General features: G+C 36.9%; 1 protein-coding gene across 15 annotated transcripts in view; it reads left to right on the top strand.

The window, feature by feature from the left end:
- PTPRD (protein tyrosine phosphatase, receptor type D) overlaps nt 1-18310 on the top strand; it is a 2156277-nt gene that overhangs the window by 2101364 nt on the left and 36603 nt on the right. For all 15 annotated transcript variants that reach the window (XM_023508432.1, XM_023508444.1, XM_012813956.2 and 12 more), the window contains 2 exons: nt 3449-3568; nt 4082-4236. In XM_023508432.1, coding sequence (XP_023364200.1) covers nt 3449-3568; nt 4082-4236 — 275 coding nt within the window. The remainder of the gene's footprint in view (nt 1-3448; nt 3569-4081; nt 4237-18310) is intronic.

Below are 18310 nucleotides of genomic sequence, written 5' to 3' on the forward strand. Positions count from 1 at the left end.
GGGATGGCTGTTGTCAAAGTAAAACATTTCCAGAGAGGAAAAAGGAGCTAGTTCATTTGCATTAGCTAATTAGGAAAAAAAAATATTCCTACTGTTCTCTTGTGTTTTTTCTTTTTCTTACTACACTTCTTACTTGTCCTCTAATGTTAAAATCAGAAATTGCATGTAGTGCATGGGTGAAAAATGAAAGATTTAATACACTATTTGTCAGTAAATCTAAGCCCTTAAATTCAACCCTCCAAAATCAGATGAAATCTGTGCAGGTTACCAGGAGAATGGGGTTGAAAAAAGGAAGGGCTGAGCTGCTTGCTAGGAAAGGGGAAATTGTGTGCTACAGCTGCTCAGATAAGCACAGGGAGCTTCTCATCCCACAGCTAGGGCCATATGTGTGCACATACTTTGAGGCATTTATTTTCTATAAGATTCTTTTGAGTAATATTTCCTGAGAGGAAATGATAGAATTTAAATATATTTGCTTTAAAAACATGCTCCTGATTTTTGCAGTTGAATTAGAAAAAAATTTGTAGGGGTGTGGAGTAAAGAATGAAATTAATGTGCATTATTTCAATGGAAAACAAAGGCAACTTTTTTATTCTAAGCTAGAAATTTTCCCAACATTTTGTCTTTATGGTTATGTGGTATTTTTTTCTGAAGGGGTCAGATTCTAAGCCAATAGTAGCTGCTGCTGCCAATTTCAAACTTGTTACTAGAAGTGTGAGGATAATTTGTATGATTTTACTTTTTCCTGTATTTTAGGGATAGAGCTGATTTGTAGATAAGAGTCATTAAATAATGGAGTGATTTTTCTAAAAGTTATAGAAAAGCTGACTTACAGTTCCTTCCTTTCTCTCTTTTGTCTTACTTCACTACAAGGTCTGTGTCTAATCAGCTCTCAATTTTGAAATATACAATAGAACCTTTGTAAGTTGATCACCCCAGGGTCTGTAACAAACTGGTCAAGTCAACATACAGAGGTGGTCAACATAAGGAACTAGGCCTCATGTACTGATACGTACATGTGGTGCATGTCTGGTCTGTGAGAATTAAGTGAACTTAAGGAGGTGGTCAAAGATGGAGGTTCTACTGTAATTATGTTGAATTTGGTTCATTTTACTAAGCTGACATTGTAGATCATTTTGTTGTGTTAATGTGCTTTTTTTGTGTATATCGCAGTGATATTTGTCCTCATGGGACTTGATCAGTTGGTTTTAAATTGAAAGGGTTACTATTCAGCTAAAATTGTTAAATAATGAATTTGAGTTCTCTCTTGATTCTTTAACTCAACACATTGCTGGTATCCTCTTGACTATCACAATAGAAGCATCCAAAGTTGCTTTTGTCCTCCATAGGGAGATATCAACTTGATCCCCATTTCATGGGTTTAAAACAAAGTCCTCAGCCTAATTTTCATGATTTTATTTTTTTCATCTGAATCATGGTTACTTAAGTGGTGTTGGCGCTGTTCAGTGGCAGGCTTTGCTAAGTGTGTTGCATAAAACCAGTCAGGGTTTTGGTCAGAGAACATTTAAAGGTGCTCACCCCAGGTTATGCCCCATCAATATTCTCCTTAAAGAATTCCCTCTCCCTCATGTTCTCTCTTTGAATTACAGCAAATGATAGAAATATAAATCCCAGAGGAATATTCTGGGCATCTAGGAAACATGCAAAGTATTTTTTTTAAATCCTATTAAGATAAAATTTTCATCTTACTGTGACCCACTTTTGTTTGTTTTTCATCAAAAAGATATTTGTGTGGTGTGTGTCTCAAAGTTGAAATAAAGGCACAGGGATTAAAACTTGCGAATTCAATTTCTGGTGTACTGTATAACTGTAAAATGCATTCTTATTTTTACTTCTTGTCTAGAAAATTGTGTAGAAGATAAAAACTCTCCCTTTTAGAAGGTCCGATATCTACATGGAAAAAGCCTGAGTCCTCAGAGGAGCAGATGCTATCTCTGTGAAACAGAAAATTATAATATTATTCACAGAATGCTACTAATATTTATATTAAACGTAAAAGTAAAAAATTATTGTAATAATTCTATCCACTGGACAAAAGAATTCTAGTGTCTACCATAATAATACCTTATTGCCTTTGTTAAATCCAAAGATTGTGACTTTCATGTCTTTCTTTTTCAGGTAAAAAGTGTGCTTTCTAATGTAATATACTACTAGGACCTTTCTTTATTTAGAAACATGTTTTTAGTTGGTTTCCATTAAGAATTATTTCCCTCCCCCTTTTTTTTTTTTGGTTGTGTGCAGTGGCTCAGCCCTGTAATCTTAGCACTCTGGGAGGCCGAAGTTTAGGAGTTTGAGGCCAGCCTGAACAAGAGGGAGCAACATCTCTACAAAACAATAGAAAAATTAGCAGGCATGATGGTGCATTCCTCTAGTTCCAGCTACTCAGAAAGCTAAGGCGGGAGGATTGCTTGAACCCAGGAGTTTGAGGTTGCAGTGAGCTCTGACAATGCCACTGCACTCTAGCCTAGGCAACATGGTGAGATTCTGTCTATAAAAAAAAAAAGAAAAAGAAAAGAATTATACTATTTTTTAAAAAATTGAGATGAAAAAGGTAAATATATTCTGATCACTGGCCTTCCTAGAAAATATGACGCTGTGCTGGTCTTTTTATTATACTTTTTAATGAATAGTGGGTACTTTCAGCAAATTTTAAGGCTTATTGTGGACTATAATTATTATTTGTTGTGTGTTAAACTAATTGGGTTGAATACTTTTTGTGTGCTTTTGTTCTGTTCATCATAGAAATTGTAGGTTATTCATCTCAAGTGAATGAATTTTAAATTATTTAAATTTTGCACTATTAGCGTATGACCCTCTGAGATTGTTTTTAAAGAACAGAGAGCCCTTTTCCCCCAGCCATTAGGGGTTTAATTTGTTTTGGATACGAATTATATTTATCTAAAAAAAAAAAAAAAAAAAAAAAATGATTCTCTTATACTTTGATAGATTTTCTAATTTTTTTAAACAAGCATATTTGGAAATTGTGATAGCTCAAGACAAAATAGCTTGAGCCTTTTAAATCTCAATGGATTAACACTAACTATCTTCCCATGTAGTTTAAATGCGTAAGTGTAATCTATGCAATTCGTAACATCTATCCCAGAACAAATTTGTACTTTCTTTTCAAGGACTCTGAAATTTCAAATATCTCTCTCTTTCTTTTACTCAGGAACAATCTGCAACTTATTTTTCTCCAGGAAAATTGAATCTGTTACTGCTTAGTTTTCCTACCCGTTCAAAAAATGTGGTCTATATTGGCATCAGAACAGTAATTTACATATATTGGGATAACAAAAAATGCATGCCAGAAAAAGATCAACATAAAATGAAATGCAGAAAAGCTGTTTTCCTTCAACAGCAACTCCAAGTCAAGTTAATCGAGAGGTTGATGAACATCTGCCCTGAATGTGTCACTTGTTACTCGTAGGTGAAGTGTGACCAGTACTGGCCCAGCAGAGGCACAGAAACCCACGGACTGGTCCAAGTGACGCTGCTGGATACGGTGGAGCTGGCCACGTACTGTGTTCGAACATTTGCACTTTACAAGGTTCGCTTTTTATTTTTTTTTTCCTTCCCTCTCCCCTCTCCATTATTTAAAGAAAGCTCCTTGTGAGAAATCAAATCTCTTAAGGCTTTACTTAAATCTTGATTCCACTGGCAAGAGTGAAGAATGAAATAATTCTTCCATTATTGCTGAGCAATTTTTCTTCTTGTCTGGCAATTTATCAGTAAATATAAAACTCTTTCTCTGAACAAAAGTTTCAGCGAATGAAGAATAGATGAAGAGGAACTAGTTCTTCCGTAAAATGTAATAGGAGCACTCCTGATAGTCAAACCTGAAAAATGTAATGCTGCCTACCGAAGAATTTTATCTTCCTGAGCAAATATTTGTCATTTACGAATAGCTTGGGGTATATATCTCAAAGACTGTGTCTTCCCAAAGGATATAGGGAGAGGAGGAAATTAAGATCGGCCATTTAGTGTTACCTCTTCCGTGTTATTCATCATTACCACCTGAGGCTGGGAAAATGGAATCTCAGCCCCTGTTCCTATTTCACAGAATGGTTCAAGTGAGAAGAGAGAAGTGAGGCAATTCCAGTTCACCGCCTGGCCTGATCACGGTGTTCCAGAACACCCTACCCCTTTTCTAGCTTTCTTACGGAGAGTCAAAACCTGTAACCCACCTGATGCGGGTCCCATGGTGGTGCACTGCAGGTAAGGACCATCAGGAGTGTTTGTTTTACTTGTAAGTCGGAAGGTTTTCCAGGAAATGGAAAGCTAACTTGTTTCTTGCTGATGTTCGCTTTGCAACATGTTGATACTGTGGGGTAGTAAATGGCTTTCTAAGTGATACAGATCCCTCTTGGTCAATTGAGGCGTATCCTATACTAACTAAGGTCAGTAGGAAAGATTTAATAGAAGATGGTAGGCAACTATAGCCCATTACTGTTTTCTCTTTGGGGTGAAAATAAACAGATCAGCACAGCATGAAGTGTGCACATGGCCATCAATATATAAAACAGAAAGGAATAAAGAATTAACCTTGTTAGTTAGGGTCAAGTTTCATGTCCTATGTGGGGGTATATTTTTAAAAATTTATTTATATGAATTGTTTCACAAGTTCTTGTGGCCTGCACTGATACATTTTTACCATTTATCGAAAAATATTCCAAAACAAAAGAATATAATCACACTGTCAGGGAAAATGTCTTATTGCTTAAAGATGCCTTCTGTGCATTGATAATACCAAATTACATATGAAAAACACACTAATGTGATTTTTAAAAATTTATTTAATGAAACCTATACAAAGCCCTATAATTTGGAAGAAGTTATTTTATATACTTGGAGAGGAAGAATGAGTCTATATTTCTCTTGAAATGTGTAATTTACATCTTTTACTTAATTCCGACTAACATTTTTCATATCACCACCCAGATTCTACTATATAAAGTATATACGTTTGTAATGTTAAACTAATTTCTTCTCGTTGCCTTGAGTGCTTCTCAAGCCTCATTATTAACAGACTGCTCAAGCTATCTAGTCAGATTCCATTTATTACTATACAGATGTGTAGTTCATATAACTTCATAACAGTTCTTTATAACCTGAATGATTCAAACATGAGAAAATATGGCTCCTTGTGCAGATAAGTAAAATTGAAGTGTGGAAGTATATAAAAAAGACAAGCAAGCATGTATCACAAACTACTTCTCTCATGACTTACTACCCTAACTCTTTTCCATACCACATACGGTAGCATAATGCAACAGAACCTCGAAAGGGGGCTTTGCACAAAGATGGAGACAATGGATAGATTAGAATAGAAGCAATAAAATGTACCTGGCCAATTCATGCTACAATGGTAATTACGAAATAATGGCCTCGAAAATTACAAACAAAATAAAATTTCTCTTTTCCAGCAAATGTTTTCTCTAATAAAAACCAATAATAACATTACCTTGTATTCATATGGAATATTTTACTAATTTCAAAGCCTTTGCCATGCTTTATTTTGTGTGATGTTTATAACAACAGTGTGTCAGGTCATGAGAAGTGTGAGTGAGAGGCTACAGAGTTTGGTTCACGTCCTAGTAGCTAAGACTAAGTAGTATAATTGGCCTCATACCTTGTTACCTAGTTCTGACATCCCCGTACCTAGAACAAGGTCCCTTGAGGACTGGCCTCTTCATCATAGTTTGCTGCATCATTGTGAAACACTAGAAATTATTTGTATTAAATTAACCAAGTGCTTTTGCATTCACAAAACCAGATTTCTGGTTCTCCCTCCTGTTGATCTAAAGATCAGACCCGTGTTTGACCAGTCTGTATACTCTGTTATTAAACACTTCACATGTCTCGAAGACCCAATGTACCTGGTGATGTGGTATGCCCACTTGGGGAGAGCTGAACGGGACTATAAAAACCACACATGAAACACATTATATGTTTTCAGATGAAGTTTGGCCAACGGATAAATAAGCAGAAAATTTGAACTCACAAAAAAAATGTTGCCTTTATATTCTCCATGGCAAAAATGCAGTGTATGCACACACACACACACACACACACACACACAGAGGTGCACATAATTATATATTTAAAATAATAGAAACAAAACTTAAGGAAATGTAACTTGGAAGTTATCATTGGAAAAGAGCATTATGGCATTTGCACTGCATTTTAAAATATCGCATCTTCATTCTCTCAAAATATGCTTCCTATATCTGTAAATTAAAGTGGATGCCCAGAAAAACTAAGAGAGAAAGATGGATGAATGGATGTATAGATAGATAGATAATTTTTCAAATGCAGTTCACCCTCTGTAGATCATAAGCAAAGTATGGAATTTATGCACTGTAAGGGATCCAAAAAATTTTGTGACAAGCAAGAGAGATAAGGTAGATAACTGTCATCCCTTATTTTAAGAAGACATGTCACACACACACACACCCACCCCTGTGTTATGTTGAGCCACCTGGACTCATCTGTGAGAGAGGAGGCTACTTGGGAGACATAAAGAAACCAAGATGAATGTGCAGCGCTAATAGCTGCTGACACTTGGAAGTGCTGTGCCCGAGGCTCTGGAGAAGCTGTGTATCGAAAACAAACAACAGAAGAGTAAATATATTGGTGGACAAAATTTGTTAACCATTTCAAAAAGCATTCAGAAAAGATACAGCATAAACTGAGCTCTTTGAAAGAATTCCTCTTAGGTAATTTCACGCGCCTGCTAAGACACCTTGGCCTCTTTATGTGGGGAGGCGATGTCAACATCCAAACCATCAGAAATCCTTGCTTTAAATATAAGCATGTTAGAACTTGCCAGCATAATTTTGGGTGACAGAGTGACATATTAAAGTCATTCTAGGTGACCGTTACTAATGTAGTATCCCAGAAATGCTGCTTAGAAAGCAGGAGGCAGGAAGGAACTATGTAAGAAGTCACAATAGCCAAGTCACAAAGGCTAATGATCACAGCCGCCATCATGTTACCGATACTCACAGAACACCTCTGGAATGTGATACTTTATTTAGTGTTGTGATTTCTTTATGATGAATTGTGTTTATTTAATTTTTTGTAGTTTTTTGTTTGTTTGTTTGTTTTTGGCTGGGGCTGGGTTTGAACCCACCCCCTCCAGCGTATGGGGCCAATGCCCCACTCCTTTGAGCCACAGGTACTGTCCTGAATTTGATTTTTTTTTCTCTCTAATAAAGAAGTAGTGACAACTTTAAAGTCAATCTGAGCCTTCTGCCAAATAGCTTCTATGAGAATGGAGGAATTTTTAAGAGAAGTCAAGAAGTAGCCCCCCCCCCAAAAAAAAGAGAGGGACATGTCAGAAAAACCTGCTTCTCCAATGGTCCTGTCTGGTAATAAATGCAATAAAACTAAAATGAGCCTTTAAATAAACAAAATTCTAATAATGGATAATAAGAAAGAGTCACAGGATTAGCCTCGTACAGTAAGCAGAGACAACACCTTGGAAGGCCAAAGAGAAGGGTAGGGCCTCCCACATTCCTGAAAGAAAGAATGTCTAGTTTAACAGGTGAGGAAGGAAAGACCCACTCTAGCTGTCACTCAGTTCATGCCTCGTCTGTGATCCCAAAACTGGGAGTGCACACTTTGCAGAGGGAGGCGGCCTGGGCTACGTGTCAGCTCACTTGTTTACCAGCTCTATTCCTTTAAGCAGAGCTGTTTCTTCACCTGCAAAATCGGGTGATGCTAGTCACAGAAATGAGAATTTGATAAAAATTAAATGAAATTATATGAAAAGGTACACATAATGCACTTAGAATAGTGCTCCATGCAATAACGTTATGAGTAATTAATCATTATTGAGTGACTTTTAAGAGCTCTGTGCCTATTCAGAACTTCAAGGAGAAAAATTCATCATGAACATGGATATCCTCCATAGGATCTCAGCCATCCTTTTTATTAAATAAGCAGATGTTTATAAAGATCCAAGTGGTTAAGTAAGTGGATTTTTTTTTAATTTACACATTTTCCATCATGGAAATTCCAGTAGATTTTTCTCAGTGAATGAGAACATTTTAATACTGTGAATTAGATAGAATCATTTATAATAATAAATCTGTCTCCATAAAGAGCTGAGAAAGTCTTGAATTCTTGAAATGATGCTGTTAAGGATCCATGGAACTTACGCTGTGGTTCTTGATGCTTTCAGGATAAAGTCAGTGCTTCCTAACGTTGCCTTTGCGGCTCTTCATCATCCCGGCTGCTCTCGCCCTTCACACTTCATTGGTCACTCTTTTGGCCACCTCCCATAGCTGCACGTTCCAAATACCTTCAACTCTGGCTCTCCACACACAATATTTCTGAGTTGCTTTTTCTACTATTTTACCTTTTCGTGTCTTTTCTCACATGCTAGCCATTCCATGATTAAGTATAAACATAGGTCCCTGGGTTTTAGCCATAATAAACAAATGTTAAAGATAGTTGAACCCTTACTTAACATCGAATAGTCTTACTTGTCAACTGGAGAGGCCCTATTCTAAGTGCTTTCTAGGTTCTTGTTTTTTCTTCTCAATGCTCTTTACAAGTCGGAACCTTACTCTCCCGTTTCACAGAAGAAAAAAACAAAGGCCAGGAAAGGTTATCTTATTGCCTGAGCTCATACTGCTAGCAGTGGCAAAGCTATTATTCATAGCCCCAGATTGCCTGGTCCTACAAACCAAACAGATTCTCCAGACTGTAGGTTACTTGATGGATTTCAGCTTCCCTTTCTGCTGCCCACTGGGAGGCCATTTCACTGTCCAGCCTTCCTGACCTGGTCAGAGTGAGCCACTTCTTACTTCCCAATCCCACATCATGTTGCCATATTCTAGCCTGTCTTTCACTCTGTCTAAATCAAAGACAATTGCTAGCATGTGAGTCTCTTCTGTCCTTTAATCAGTTTAACATAAATACTCATAATTGCTACCAATTACTGAGCCATTCCTATTTTCCAAGTATTACTAATCACTTATGATACACTCATTTGATCCAAAATATTTTACTTGTGAAGAGAATTAATCATAGGGAGGTCATAGGTGATTTGTTCACGGCCACACAGCATGTAAATTTAGGCCTGATTTCAAAGTCCTTGACCCATTCTGACTCTTCCTGCTGCAGAGACCCCCTAGTTCCTTGTACATAGTATGTATCTCCTCACTTCATATTCGTTGAGTAAATGGTTGTCAGATCATTCTCAGTAGCTCTTCACTGCATAGATAACTATGCAGTACATCAATAGAGACATGCAATGTTTATTTCTTTATTTTATTTATAAAAGTTTTTTTTTAGAAGAGCCTGAGAAGAGATCTTTCAAGTTACTTATTTAGATTTTCTTATTGTTTTAGTGTTCCTCTTGGAAAATAAAATTTTGATTCCTTTTTTCCCTTGTCAACCTTGTTCTTTATGTTGTTTTATAGAATTTGTGGCTTATATTCTAAACTTCATATTCCATAAAGTCTATATTTTAGTGCCAAAAAGACATGACAACGGATTGGCTCTGAGTATTTGCATCTCGTTAGGAACGAATACATTGGGATGAAGCTATAATTTCATTCAATCAATTATAAAACCTTGACCCATGATACCAACTCCTGAGTCACATTAACCCCATTTCAAAGACAAAGAGGATACTTTTTCTTCATAAGAGAAATTTATTCATTTATGAATAAATATGAAGTGAGGATAGATCAAGACCCCTGAGTCAGTCTTCCCAATGAAACAATCCTAAAGAGAGTAAAATAGGCCTCCTGAGGACCACTTAAATCTGTCACACTGTGGAATCAAACCAATCTTCAAAACTGGAAGGAACAGGAACTTTCTGCCAAATATAGATCAGTAATGACCCAGAAGCATCAATAGGCTGCTAAAGGTGGCCAAGCAAAAGTCAGACAGCAATTTGTGGTTGGAAAGATCCCTAAGTTCCAGTCTTCATAACACTTTTTGACTTTTCATATGAAAGCACATCCAAGATATTGTGCTAACCAAAATATTACTTAGGTAATATTTATAACATAACCATGTATGCCTAAGACCAACTCCATAATAAGGAAAATAGCCTTTCTAAAGTCAGATGATTTTGGAAGACATTACATATGAGCATAACAATAAGAGACCTCATGACCCAAGGATGCTGTAAATGCTGCAGAGGATTGTTTAATGCATTTTTAACAATTCATTCTAAATTCCATTTTTAATTCCTCCCAGTGTTTCATTCAAATGTCTCTTCAGATCAAAGACCACAAATATTGGCAAAGCATGTGATTGTTTTGAGATGCTGACAAGTGTGAACCATAGAGCCATATTTTCCTTAAACCTGGGATTTATTTTCATGTGTAAATTAAGTAATAGGAGATGCTAGCCTTCTGTAGATGAAAGACTGGATTGTTAAAAATGCCAAATAAGAATATGGATGGAATATACAAATGATGTCCTTATTTATGGAAACATTTTAAGGTAGGGAGAAGTAATTATACCATTTGGAACCTATTATGTCAGGTTCTGTTCTTATATAATTCTGCGTAAAAAGCAAATCCTTACTTTATGAAACACATGGTGACTTTAAACGGAAGGCTAGGGCTTCAATATTCTGATGACAAAATCCTATAAGGGAAAAACATTTTACTTCCATGAAATCATTTGAAAGTAATATACCAAAAGAAAACCATTTGAAAAGAGTTGCCCAATGGCCACAGTAGGTGGAAAGTGTAAAACTTAAAATGGAGAAGGTATTTGGGGTACCAGGAGGTGCACACCCTGGCTGACTGATGAAATGGAAAATTTATTTAAAAAGAAGCTAACTTCACAGTCATTTGGGGGTAACATCATGAAAGTGCCTTCAAGGACAACTGAGAAACTGTCACTGTCTCATTCGGATTCCGTGCCCTTGAAGAGCAACCAACTCACTTTTGTGTAGGAAGGCAGCCATTTGCAAAGCATCCCTATCATTTATTTGATGTCATGTTTTCAACAGAAGTGGAAAATGTGTATTGTTACTACCCTCACTCTTCAGATTAGGAAAATGAGACTGAGAAGCTAACTGATTTGCTGCGGACCACATTCCCAACTCGTAAATAGAGTCTGGATAAAAATCTGTACTTTCTGATTCAAGGTCATTGTGTATACCATATGGCCATTTTTTTAATTCATTTTTATTTATGTGTATACTTAGGGGGTACAAATGAAGTTTTGTTACATGCATATGTCCCATACTGGCGAAGTCTGGGCTGTTAATGTAACTACCACCTGAATGATGGACATTGTACCCATTAGGCAATTAATTATCCCACACCCATGTCCCACCCTCCCTCCATTGTGAGTCTCCAATGTCCTTTATTCCACACTCTATGTCCATGTATACAAATTATTTAGTTCTCACTTGTGAGAACATGCAGTATTTGACTTTCTGTTTCTGAGTTATTTCACTGGAGATTAATGACCTCCAGTTCAATCCATGTTGCTGTAAAAACATGATTTCATTCTTTTTTCATGGCTGAACATTATTTCATTGTGTGTGTGTTTTCTTTTATCCAATTATCTGTTAACGGACACTTAGGTTGATTCCATATCTTTGCTAATGTGAATAGTGCTGTGAAAAATCTACAAGTGCAGGTATCTTTTTGATATAATGATTTCTTTTCCCTTGGGTACATACCCAATAGTGTGACTATTGGATTAATGCAATTTTTTAGTTCTTAGAGAAATCTAAATCTCTATACTAGAGATTTCGATAGAGGCTGTACTAATTTACATTCCCACCAATAGAGTACAAGCATTCCCTTTTCTCCACATCCTCACCAACATCATTGTTTGGCTTTTCAACAACAGTCATTCTGATTAGTGTAAGGTGGTACCTCACTGTCATTTTAATTTCATTTCTCTGATGATTAGTGATGTTGAGCATTTCTTCATATGTATTTGGCCATTAGTATGTTTTCTTTTGAAAAGTGTATGTTCATGTCCTTTGCACTCTTTTTCTGTATTTATTTTTCCCTTCCCTTCCTTCCTCCCTTCTTCCCCCCTTCCTTCTTTCATTCCTTCCTTCCCTCCTTCCCTCCTTCCCTCTTTCATTCCTTCACACTCACCCTCCCCTTGCTCTTGCCTCCTCGCCCCCACCTCTAGCTCACAGCAACCTCCATCTCCTGAGTTGAAGAGATCTCTCTGCCTTAGCCTCCTGAGTAGTTGGGAATACAGGTGCCCACACCACCTGGCTAATTTTTCTAGTTTTATTAGGGATTGTTTCTCATTCTTACTCGTATTAGTCTTGAATTCCTGAGCTCAAGTGATCTTCTCACCTTGACTTCCCAGAGTGCTAGAATAACAGGCATGAGTCACCGTTCTCAGCCCTTTTACACACTTTTTATTGAGGTTATTTGCATTCTTTGTTGTAGAGCTATTTGAGTTCTATATAGATTCTAGATACTGGTTCTTTGCTGGAATGTATAGTTTACAAATATTATCTTCCATTCTGCAGGTTTTCTGTTCATTGTGTTGATTATTTCTTTTGCTGTGCAGAAAATTTTTCATTTAATTAAGACCCATTGTCTGTTTTTGCTTTTGTTGCATTTGCTTTTGAGGTCTTAGTCATGAATTCTTTGCTTTGGCCAATGTCCAAAAGAATTTTTTCTAGGTGGCTTTCTAGCGTTTCTATAGTTTCACTTCTTACAGTTGAGTCTTTAAACTATCTTGAATTAGTTTTTTTATATGGTAAGAGATGGGGGGGCCAGTGTCATTCTGCCACATATGGTGATCCAATTTTCCTAGTACCACTTACTGAATTAAGTATCCTTCCCCCAGTGTATATATTTATCAACTTTGTCAAAGATCAGTTGATTGTAAGTATGTGGCTTTCTTTCTGGGTTCTCTATTCTATTCCACAGCCCTATGTGTGTATTTTTATATTATTACCATGTTCTTTTGGTGATTATAGCTTTGTAGTATAATTTGAAGTCAGGAAATGTGATACCTCCAGGATTGTTCTTTTTTGCTTTGCATTGCTTTGACTATTTGGGCTATTGTTTGTTTCCCCATGAATTTTAGGATCTGTTATTCCTAATTCTGTGGAAAAGAACATTGGCATTTTGATAGAAATTACGTTGTATCTGTAGAATTCTTTGAGAAGTATGATCATTTTAACAATATTGATTCTTCCAATCCATGAGCAATGAGATGTTTTTCCATTTGTCTGTGTCATTTACAAATTATTTCACTAGTATTTAGTAGTTTTTCTTATAGAGATCTTTCTCCATCTTAGTTAAATGTTGATATATTCCTAGGTATTTTATTGGATATTTTGTAGGTATTGTAAATGGGATTGACTTCTTTATTTCTCAGCTTGTTATTGGTGTATAAAATGTTACTGATCTTTGTACATTGATTTTGTATCCTAAAACTTTACTGAACTCATTCATTGAGTCTTTAGGGTTTTATGGGAATAAGATATTATCAACAAACAGAAATGATTTGACTTCCTCTTTTCCACTTTGGATGTTTTATATTCTTCTCATCCCTGATTACTCTGGCTGCAACTTCCAGTACTTTGTTGAATAGGAGTGGTGAAAGTGGGCTTCCTCATCTTGTTCTCCATCCTTAGGGGAGAATGCTTTCAATTTTTCTCCAGTGTGATCTTAGATGTAGGTTTGTCATATATGGCTTCTATTATTTAGAGGCATGATCTTTCTTCCATACCTAGTTTGTTGAGGGTTATTATCTTGAAGGAAGGTTGAATTTTCTTGAATGCTTTTTCTGTATCTATTGAAATGATCGTGTGGTTTTTGGTTTGTTTGTTTGCTTGTTTTTTGAGACAGAGTCTCACTATGTCATGCTTGGTAGAGTGCTATGGCATCATAGCTCACAGCAACCTCAAACTCTTGGGCTTAAGTGATTCTCTTGCCTCAGCCTCCCAAGTTTTACTATAGGTGCCCACTAAAATGCTACTATTTATTACTAATTAAATAGTCAGGTGCCCACAATACCTGACTATTTTCTTGTTGCAGTTGTCATAATTATTTAGCTGGCCTGGGCCAGGCTCAAACTCACCAACCTGGGTGCATGTGGCTGGTGCCATAACCACTGTGCAATGGTGCTGAGACTGGTTTTTGTTTTTAATTCTGTTGATGTGGTGAATCACACTTATTGACTTGCATATGTTGAGCTCTCCTGGCATTCCTGGGATGAAACCCACTTGATCGTGGTGTGTTGTCTTTTTGATGTGATGTTGGATTCAGCTTGCTAAGTCTTTTATTGAGAATTTTTATATCTGTGTTCATCAAGGCTATTTGTTGTCATTTTCTTTTTTGTTGTGTCCTCGTCTGGCTTTTCTATCAGGGTAATGATACCTTCAAGGAGGAGTACGGGAGGATTCCCCTCCTTCTCAGTATCTTACAAGTCACAGGACTATTGGTACCAGTTCTTTGTACAACTGATAGAATTTAACTGAGAATCCCTCTGGTCGTAAGCTTTTTTTTTTTTCTTAGAATTCTTTTATTACTATTCAATCTCACTATTTGTTAGTGATTGGTTCAAGATTTCTCTTTTTTTCTGGTTTAATCTAGTTGTGTATTTCCAGAGATGTATCTGTTTCCTCTAAATTTTTTAGTTTGCAGGAGAATAGATGTTCCTGGCAGTGTCCAGTGTCCTTTTGTATTCTTGTAGTATAAGTTGTAATGTTTCTTTTTTTTGTTTCTGGTTATGTTTATTTGCATCTTCTCTCTTCTTAGCCTAGTTTGCAGGGTGTCAATTTTTTTTTTTTCAAAGAACTAACTTTCTGTTTCACTGATCCTTAGTATTATTTTTATGTTCTCAATTTCATTTAGTGCAATTTTGATTTTCATGATTTCTTTTCTTCTGCTTGCTTGGGGTTTGCATGCTGCCATTTTCTATTTTCCTTAATTTATATTATACAAATGAAAGCAGAGCCATTCCTAGCCTGCAGAAGAGACGGCTTCTTGCAAATAGAACTGCTCCTGGGTCCCAGCAATACATGGTAGTAAGAATATCACCTCAAACCACTCCACTCAAGCTCAAATCCTAGCTGTTCTATTGACAACATCTGTGACCTACAACAAATGATTTCCTGATCATTAATGTAGAGATAATAGTAGCATTTCCTTAATAGTATTGCTTATGAAGATTAAATCAGATATTTGTAAATTAGTCAGGTACCTGTCACATAGACAAAAGTCAATAAATATTCATAGTTAGTGATGTTTTTATTATTATTTTGTTTTACTCCACATAAAATATGTATTAATAGTTAATTAAATTGGTGAGCTGGTTCTATTAATATAAAAATGCTGTTGTATTTTTTGAACTGTTAATTTGAGTTCTGTGTAATTTGTGACTTAGAAGAGTAGAAAATGTGTCTATATATGAACCTAGAACAGCAGTTCTCAACCTTTGGGTCATGACCTCTTTATGACAATGAAAATACATCCTGCATATCAGGTATTTACATTACGATTCATAACAGTAGCAAAATTACAGTTATGAAGTAGCAACAAAAATTTTATGGTTGGGGACCACCACAACATGAGGAGCTATATTAAAGGGTTGCAGCATTAGGAGGCATTAGGAAGGTTGAAAACCACTGACCTAGAAGATGAGTGGCAACTAGAATATTTAACACTTTGAAAAATGCATAGGCAGTGCTATGATTATTTCATTGAGCTAAGATAAATGCTTCACATATTAGAATGGATTATTTCTATAAGGTAAAATTTCTCACCTTGGGCAGTTTTGACATTTCAGGTCATGAAGTTTTGTAGTGAGTGCTGTCATGTGTGCTGAGGGATGTGGAGCAGCATTCCTGGCCTCTGTCTAGTAGATGCCAGGAAAGCACCTTCCTCCCCAGCTATAACCATGAAAATGTCTTTAGACACTGCCACCTGTCCCTCCAAGTTTGGAGAACTTGTCAGTGAGACTTAGCTTAAGAATTGCCATTTTAAAGCATGTGGAGAGCTAAGCTCATTACTTTAGAAATCACCCAGTAGTATTGCTTACCTTGAACACCACCATACAAACCAAATCGTTGGTTCTAAATGTCTCTTGGCACTGGGAAAAAAAAATTGAATCCACTTTCAATGACAAAAATGTGCCACCATTAGTGAATTCAAAAGAATAGGCCATAGGCTGTTACCTCTATAGCTAACAAGAAGTCCCCAAAATATTTTTGCACCATGGCAGCATTGCTACAATAAATCTTTAGCCCCTCACAGTGGCTACTTTTAAAAAGCACGTACTTTTGAGTTGATAAATGGTAGGTTTTTTCTTTGTTAGGGTATCAGTCAAATTGCTTCAGATTCATGCTTAGTATGACTTCTTTTTGCAGTTCAAAAAACAATAAGCCCTAGGCCTGCCCTTCCATAGCACATGACTTAGTGACTGTCCCTTTTTCATTGTTGAGTGGAGGCCAACGATAACAGATTAGATGAATGCAAGGAAAGTGAGTCATAATGTCAGACCTCCTGCCCAAACTCACTGGTTCCTGAAATCCTTTGCCCTTTGATTTTTAGGAGTACATATTTCTGGAACAGCGCACTTTATTTTTAAATCACAGAATTTTACTGAAGATAAACTGCTTGTTAAATAAATACTTTTCATGCATGTTTTTCTACACCTTCTTCTAAGGAGCTTGAGTAGCCCCTTTTTCTCTCTCTTCCCATCTCACCTTCTTCTAACACCTCTCCCACCTCCCCCCCAAATCCTTCTCTGTGTTGTAATTCATCAAGGAAGAGTGAACAGTTAAGTGTCTTCATGAGTGCACAGTGGTGCTTGTTGAGAATATGGTTTGTCCTATATCTAAGCGGATAAAAAAAGATAAGCCAGATAAAATGGGGCAGGATTAACTGTGCCTCTTTCATTCTGTTGATAAAGGCTAAGCAGTTACTTGTTCCAATTCCTTTTAACATGTGAAAGGAGAGGATTATGAGAATTTTGATTATTTTTAGAAAACATGCCTTTTCTCGCCGTTTTGGTTCATTTGATTTGGGTCGGTTTTAAGCATTGTATTGTTTTAAGAAGTTATAACCGTATTTTTTGTTTCTGGTTCACCTGTGTGCCCTTTGGAGTTGGCAACCTTTCTAAAATGGAGGGTGCACCTATCTGTCAGCCACGGGTGCCTACAAATACCAAGCCAAGCATAGTGGCTTAAATCACAGCAGTCTGTTGTTGGTCACTATTCTGTGGGTTGACTTGGAGCAGGACATAGGTCTTTGGCTGGCCTTTCCTGAGCTCTTCGTCACAGTCAGTGGTAAGGGCTAGGAAGCCTGGGCCAGTTCCTACAGCCTTTCATCCTAGTCAGGTGGTCTCCAGGTTCTGAGGCCATCAAAAGAAAAGCTCCAGGCCTTTTAAGGCCGGGACTTCCATTCTTTGTTCATATTGAGTCAGGGGCCAACCCAGATTCAAGAGCTGGGAAAAAAGACTCTGCCTTTTGATAAGAAAAGCAACAAATAATTTGTGACCTCATTTATTCTACTTACTGGACTGATGGAACTCTTCTCTCCACTCTCTCCAGCCTGGCTAAGTACAATGTGAATTTCTTTTGCCAGGCTGATGAAAGGAGCAAAGACTTCCAAGCCCACCCTTAAATGCAGGATTATTGCTTAATAGATGAAATAAGTTAAGAAAGTAGAGGAAAAGTCACTTTTTAAAATTTGTTTTCTAATGGCTACCTGGCTATTTTTGCTAAAATACTAGCTTAGGGGCAAGAGCTACTTGTAGTCTTAACTCCCCTTTGATCCAGACTCAAAAATATTTCCTTTATATCTTCCTACAATTCAGTACTCATTGGGGTTAATAGCTGCTTTTGAAACTCCAGAAACTCCAAAAGTATGATTCATTCCCAGTGAATCATAGAGTCATTTCAAGCCTTCTAGACCACCTACCTCCCTTCCCCACCCTTCCCCCTCCCCAAAATTTTAGAAATAAGAAAACAAAATGAGGTCCAATGAGGTTAAACAGAAATCCCACTGGACTCAAGTTTTTAGACTGCTGGTTCAATATGGTTCCCACTGCAGTACAGTCCTTTAAATTTTGTTGAAATTAATTTGATTGAAGAGTCCCTTAACATTTTCTAGATGCATTAGGAAAATAACTCCAAAACATCTGTGTAATGAGAAGAGGCGGTAAGTTTGGAACCAAGATGGTTGGAGGAGGTAATTTTGCCGCATTAGAGCCAATTAACCATCACAGATCTTCAAGGCCATGACTCATGGAGAGAAGGGCTGATGGGTAGTCAGGCAGCACCTCAATGCACTGGGTGCTCAGGTGATTAAGTAGG

This window comes from Otolemur garnettii, unplaced genomic scaffold (assembly GCF_000181295.1).
Source record: "Otolemur garnettii isolate 467f Iridium unplaced genomic scaffold, OtoGar3 scaffold00006, whole genome shotgun sequence".
Lineage (NCBI taxonomy): Eukaryota > Metazoa > Chordata > Mammalia > Primates > Galagidae > Otolemur > Otolemur garnettii.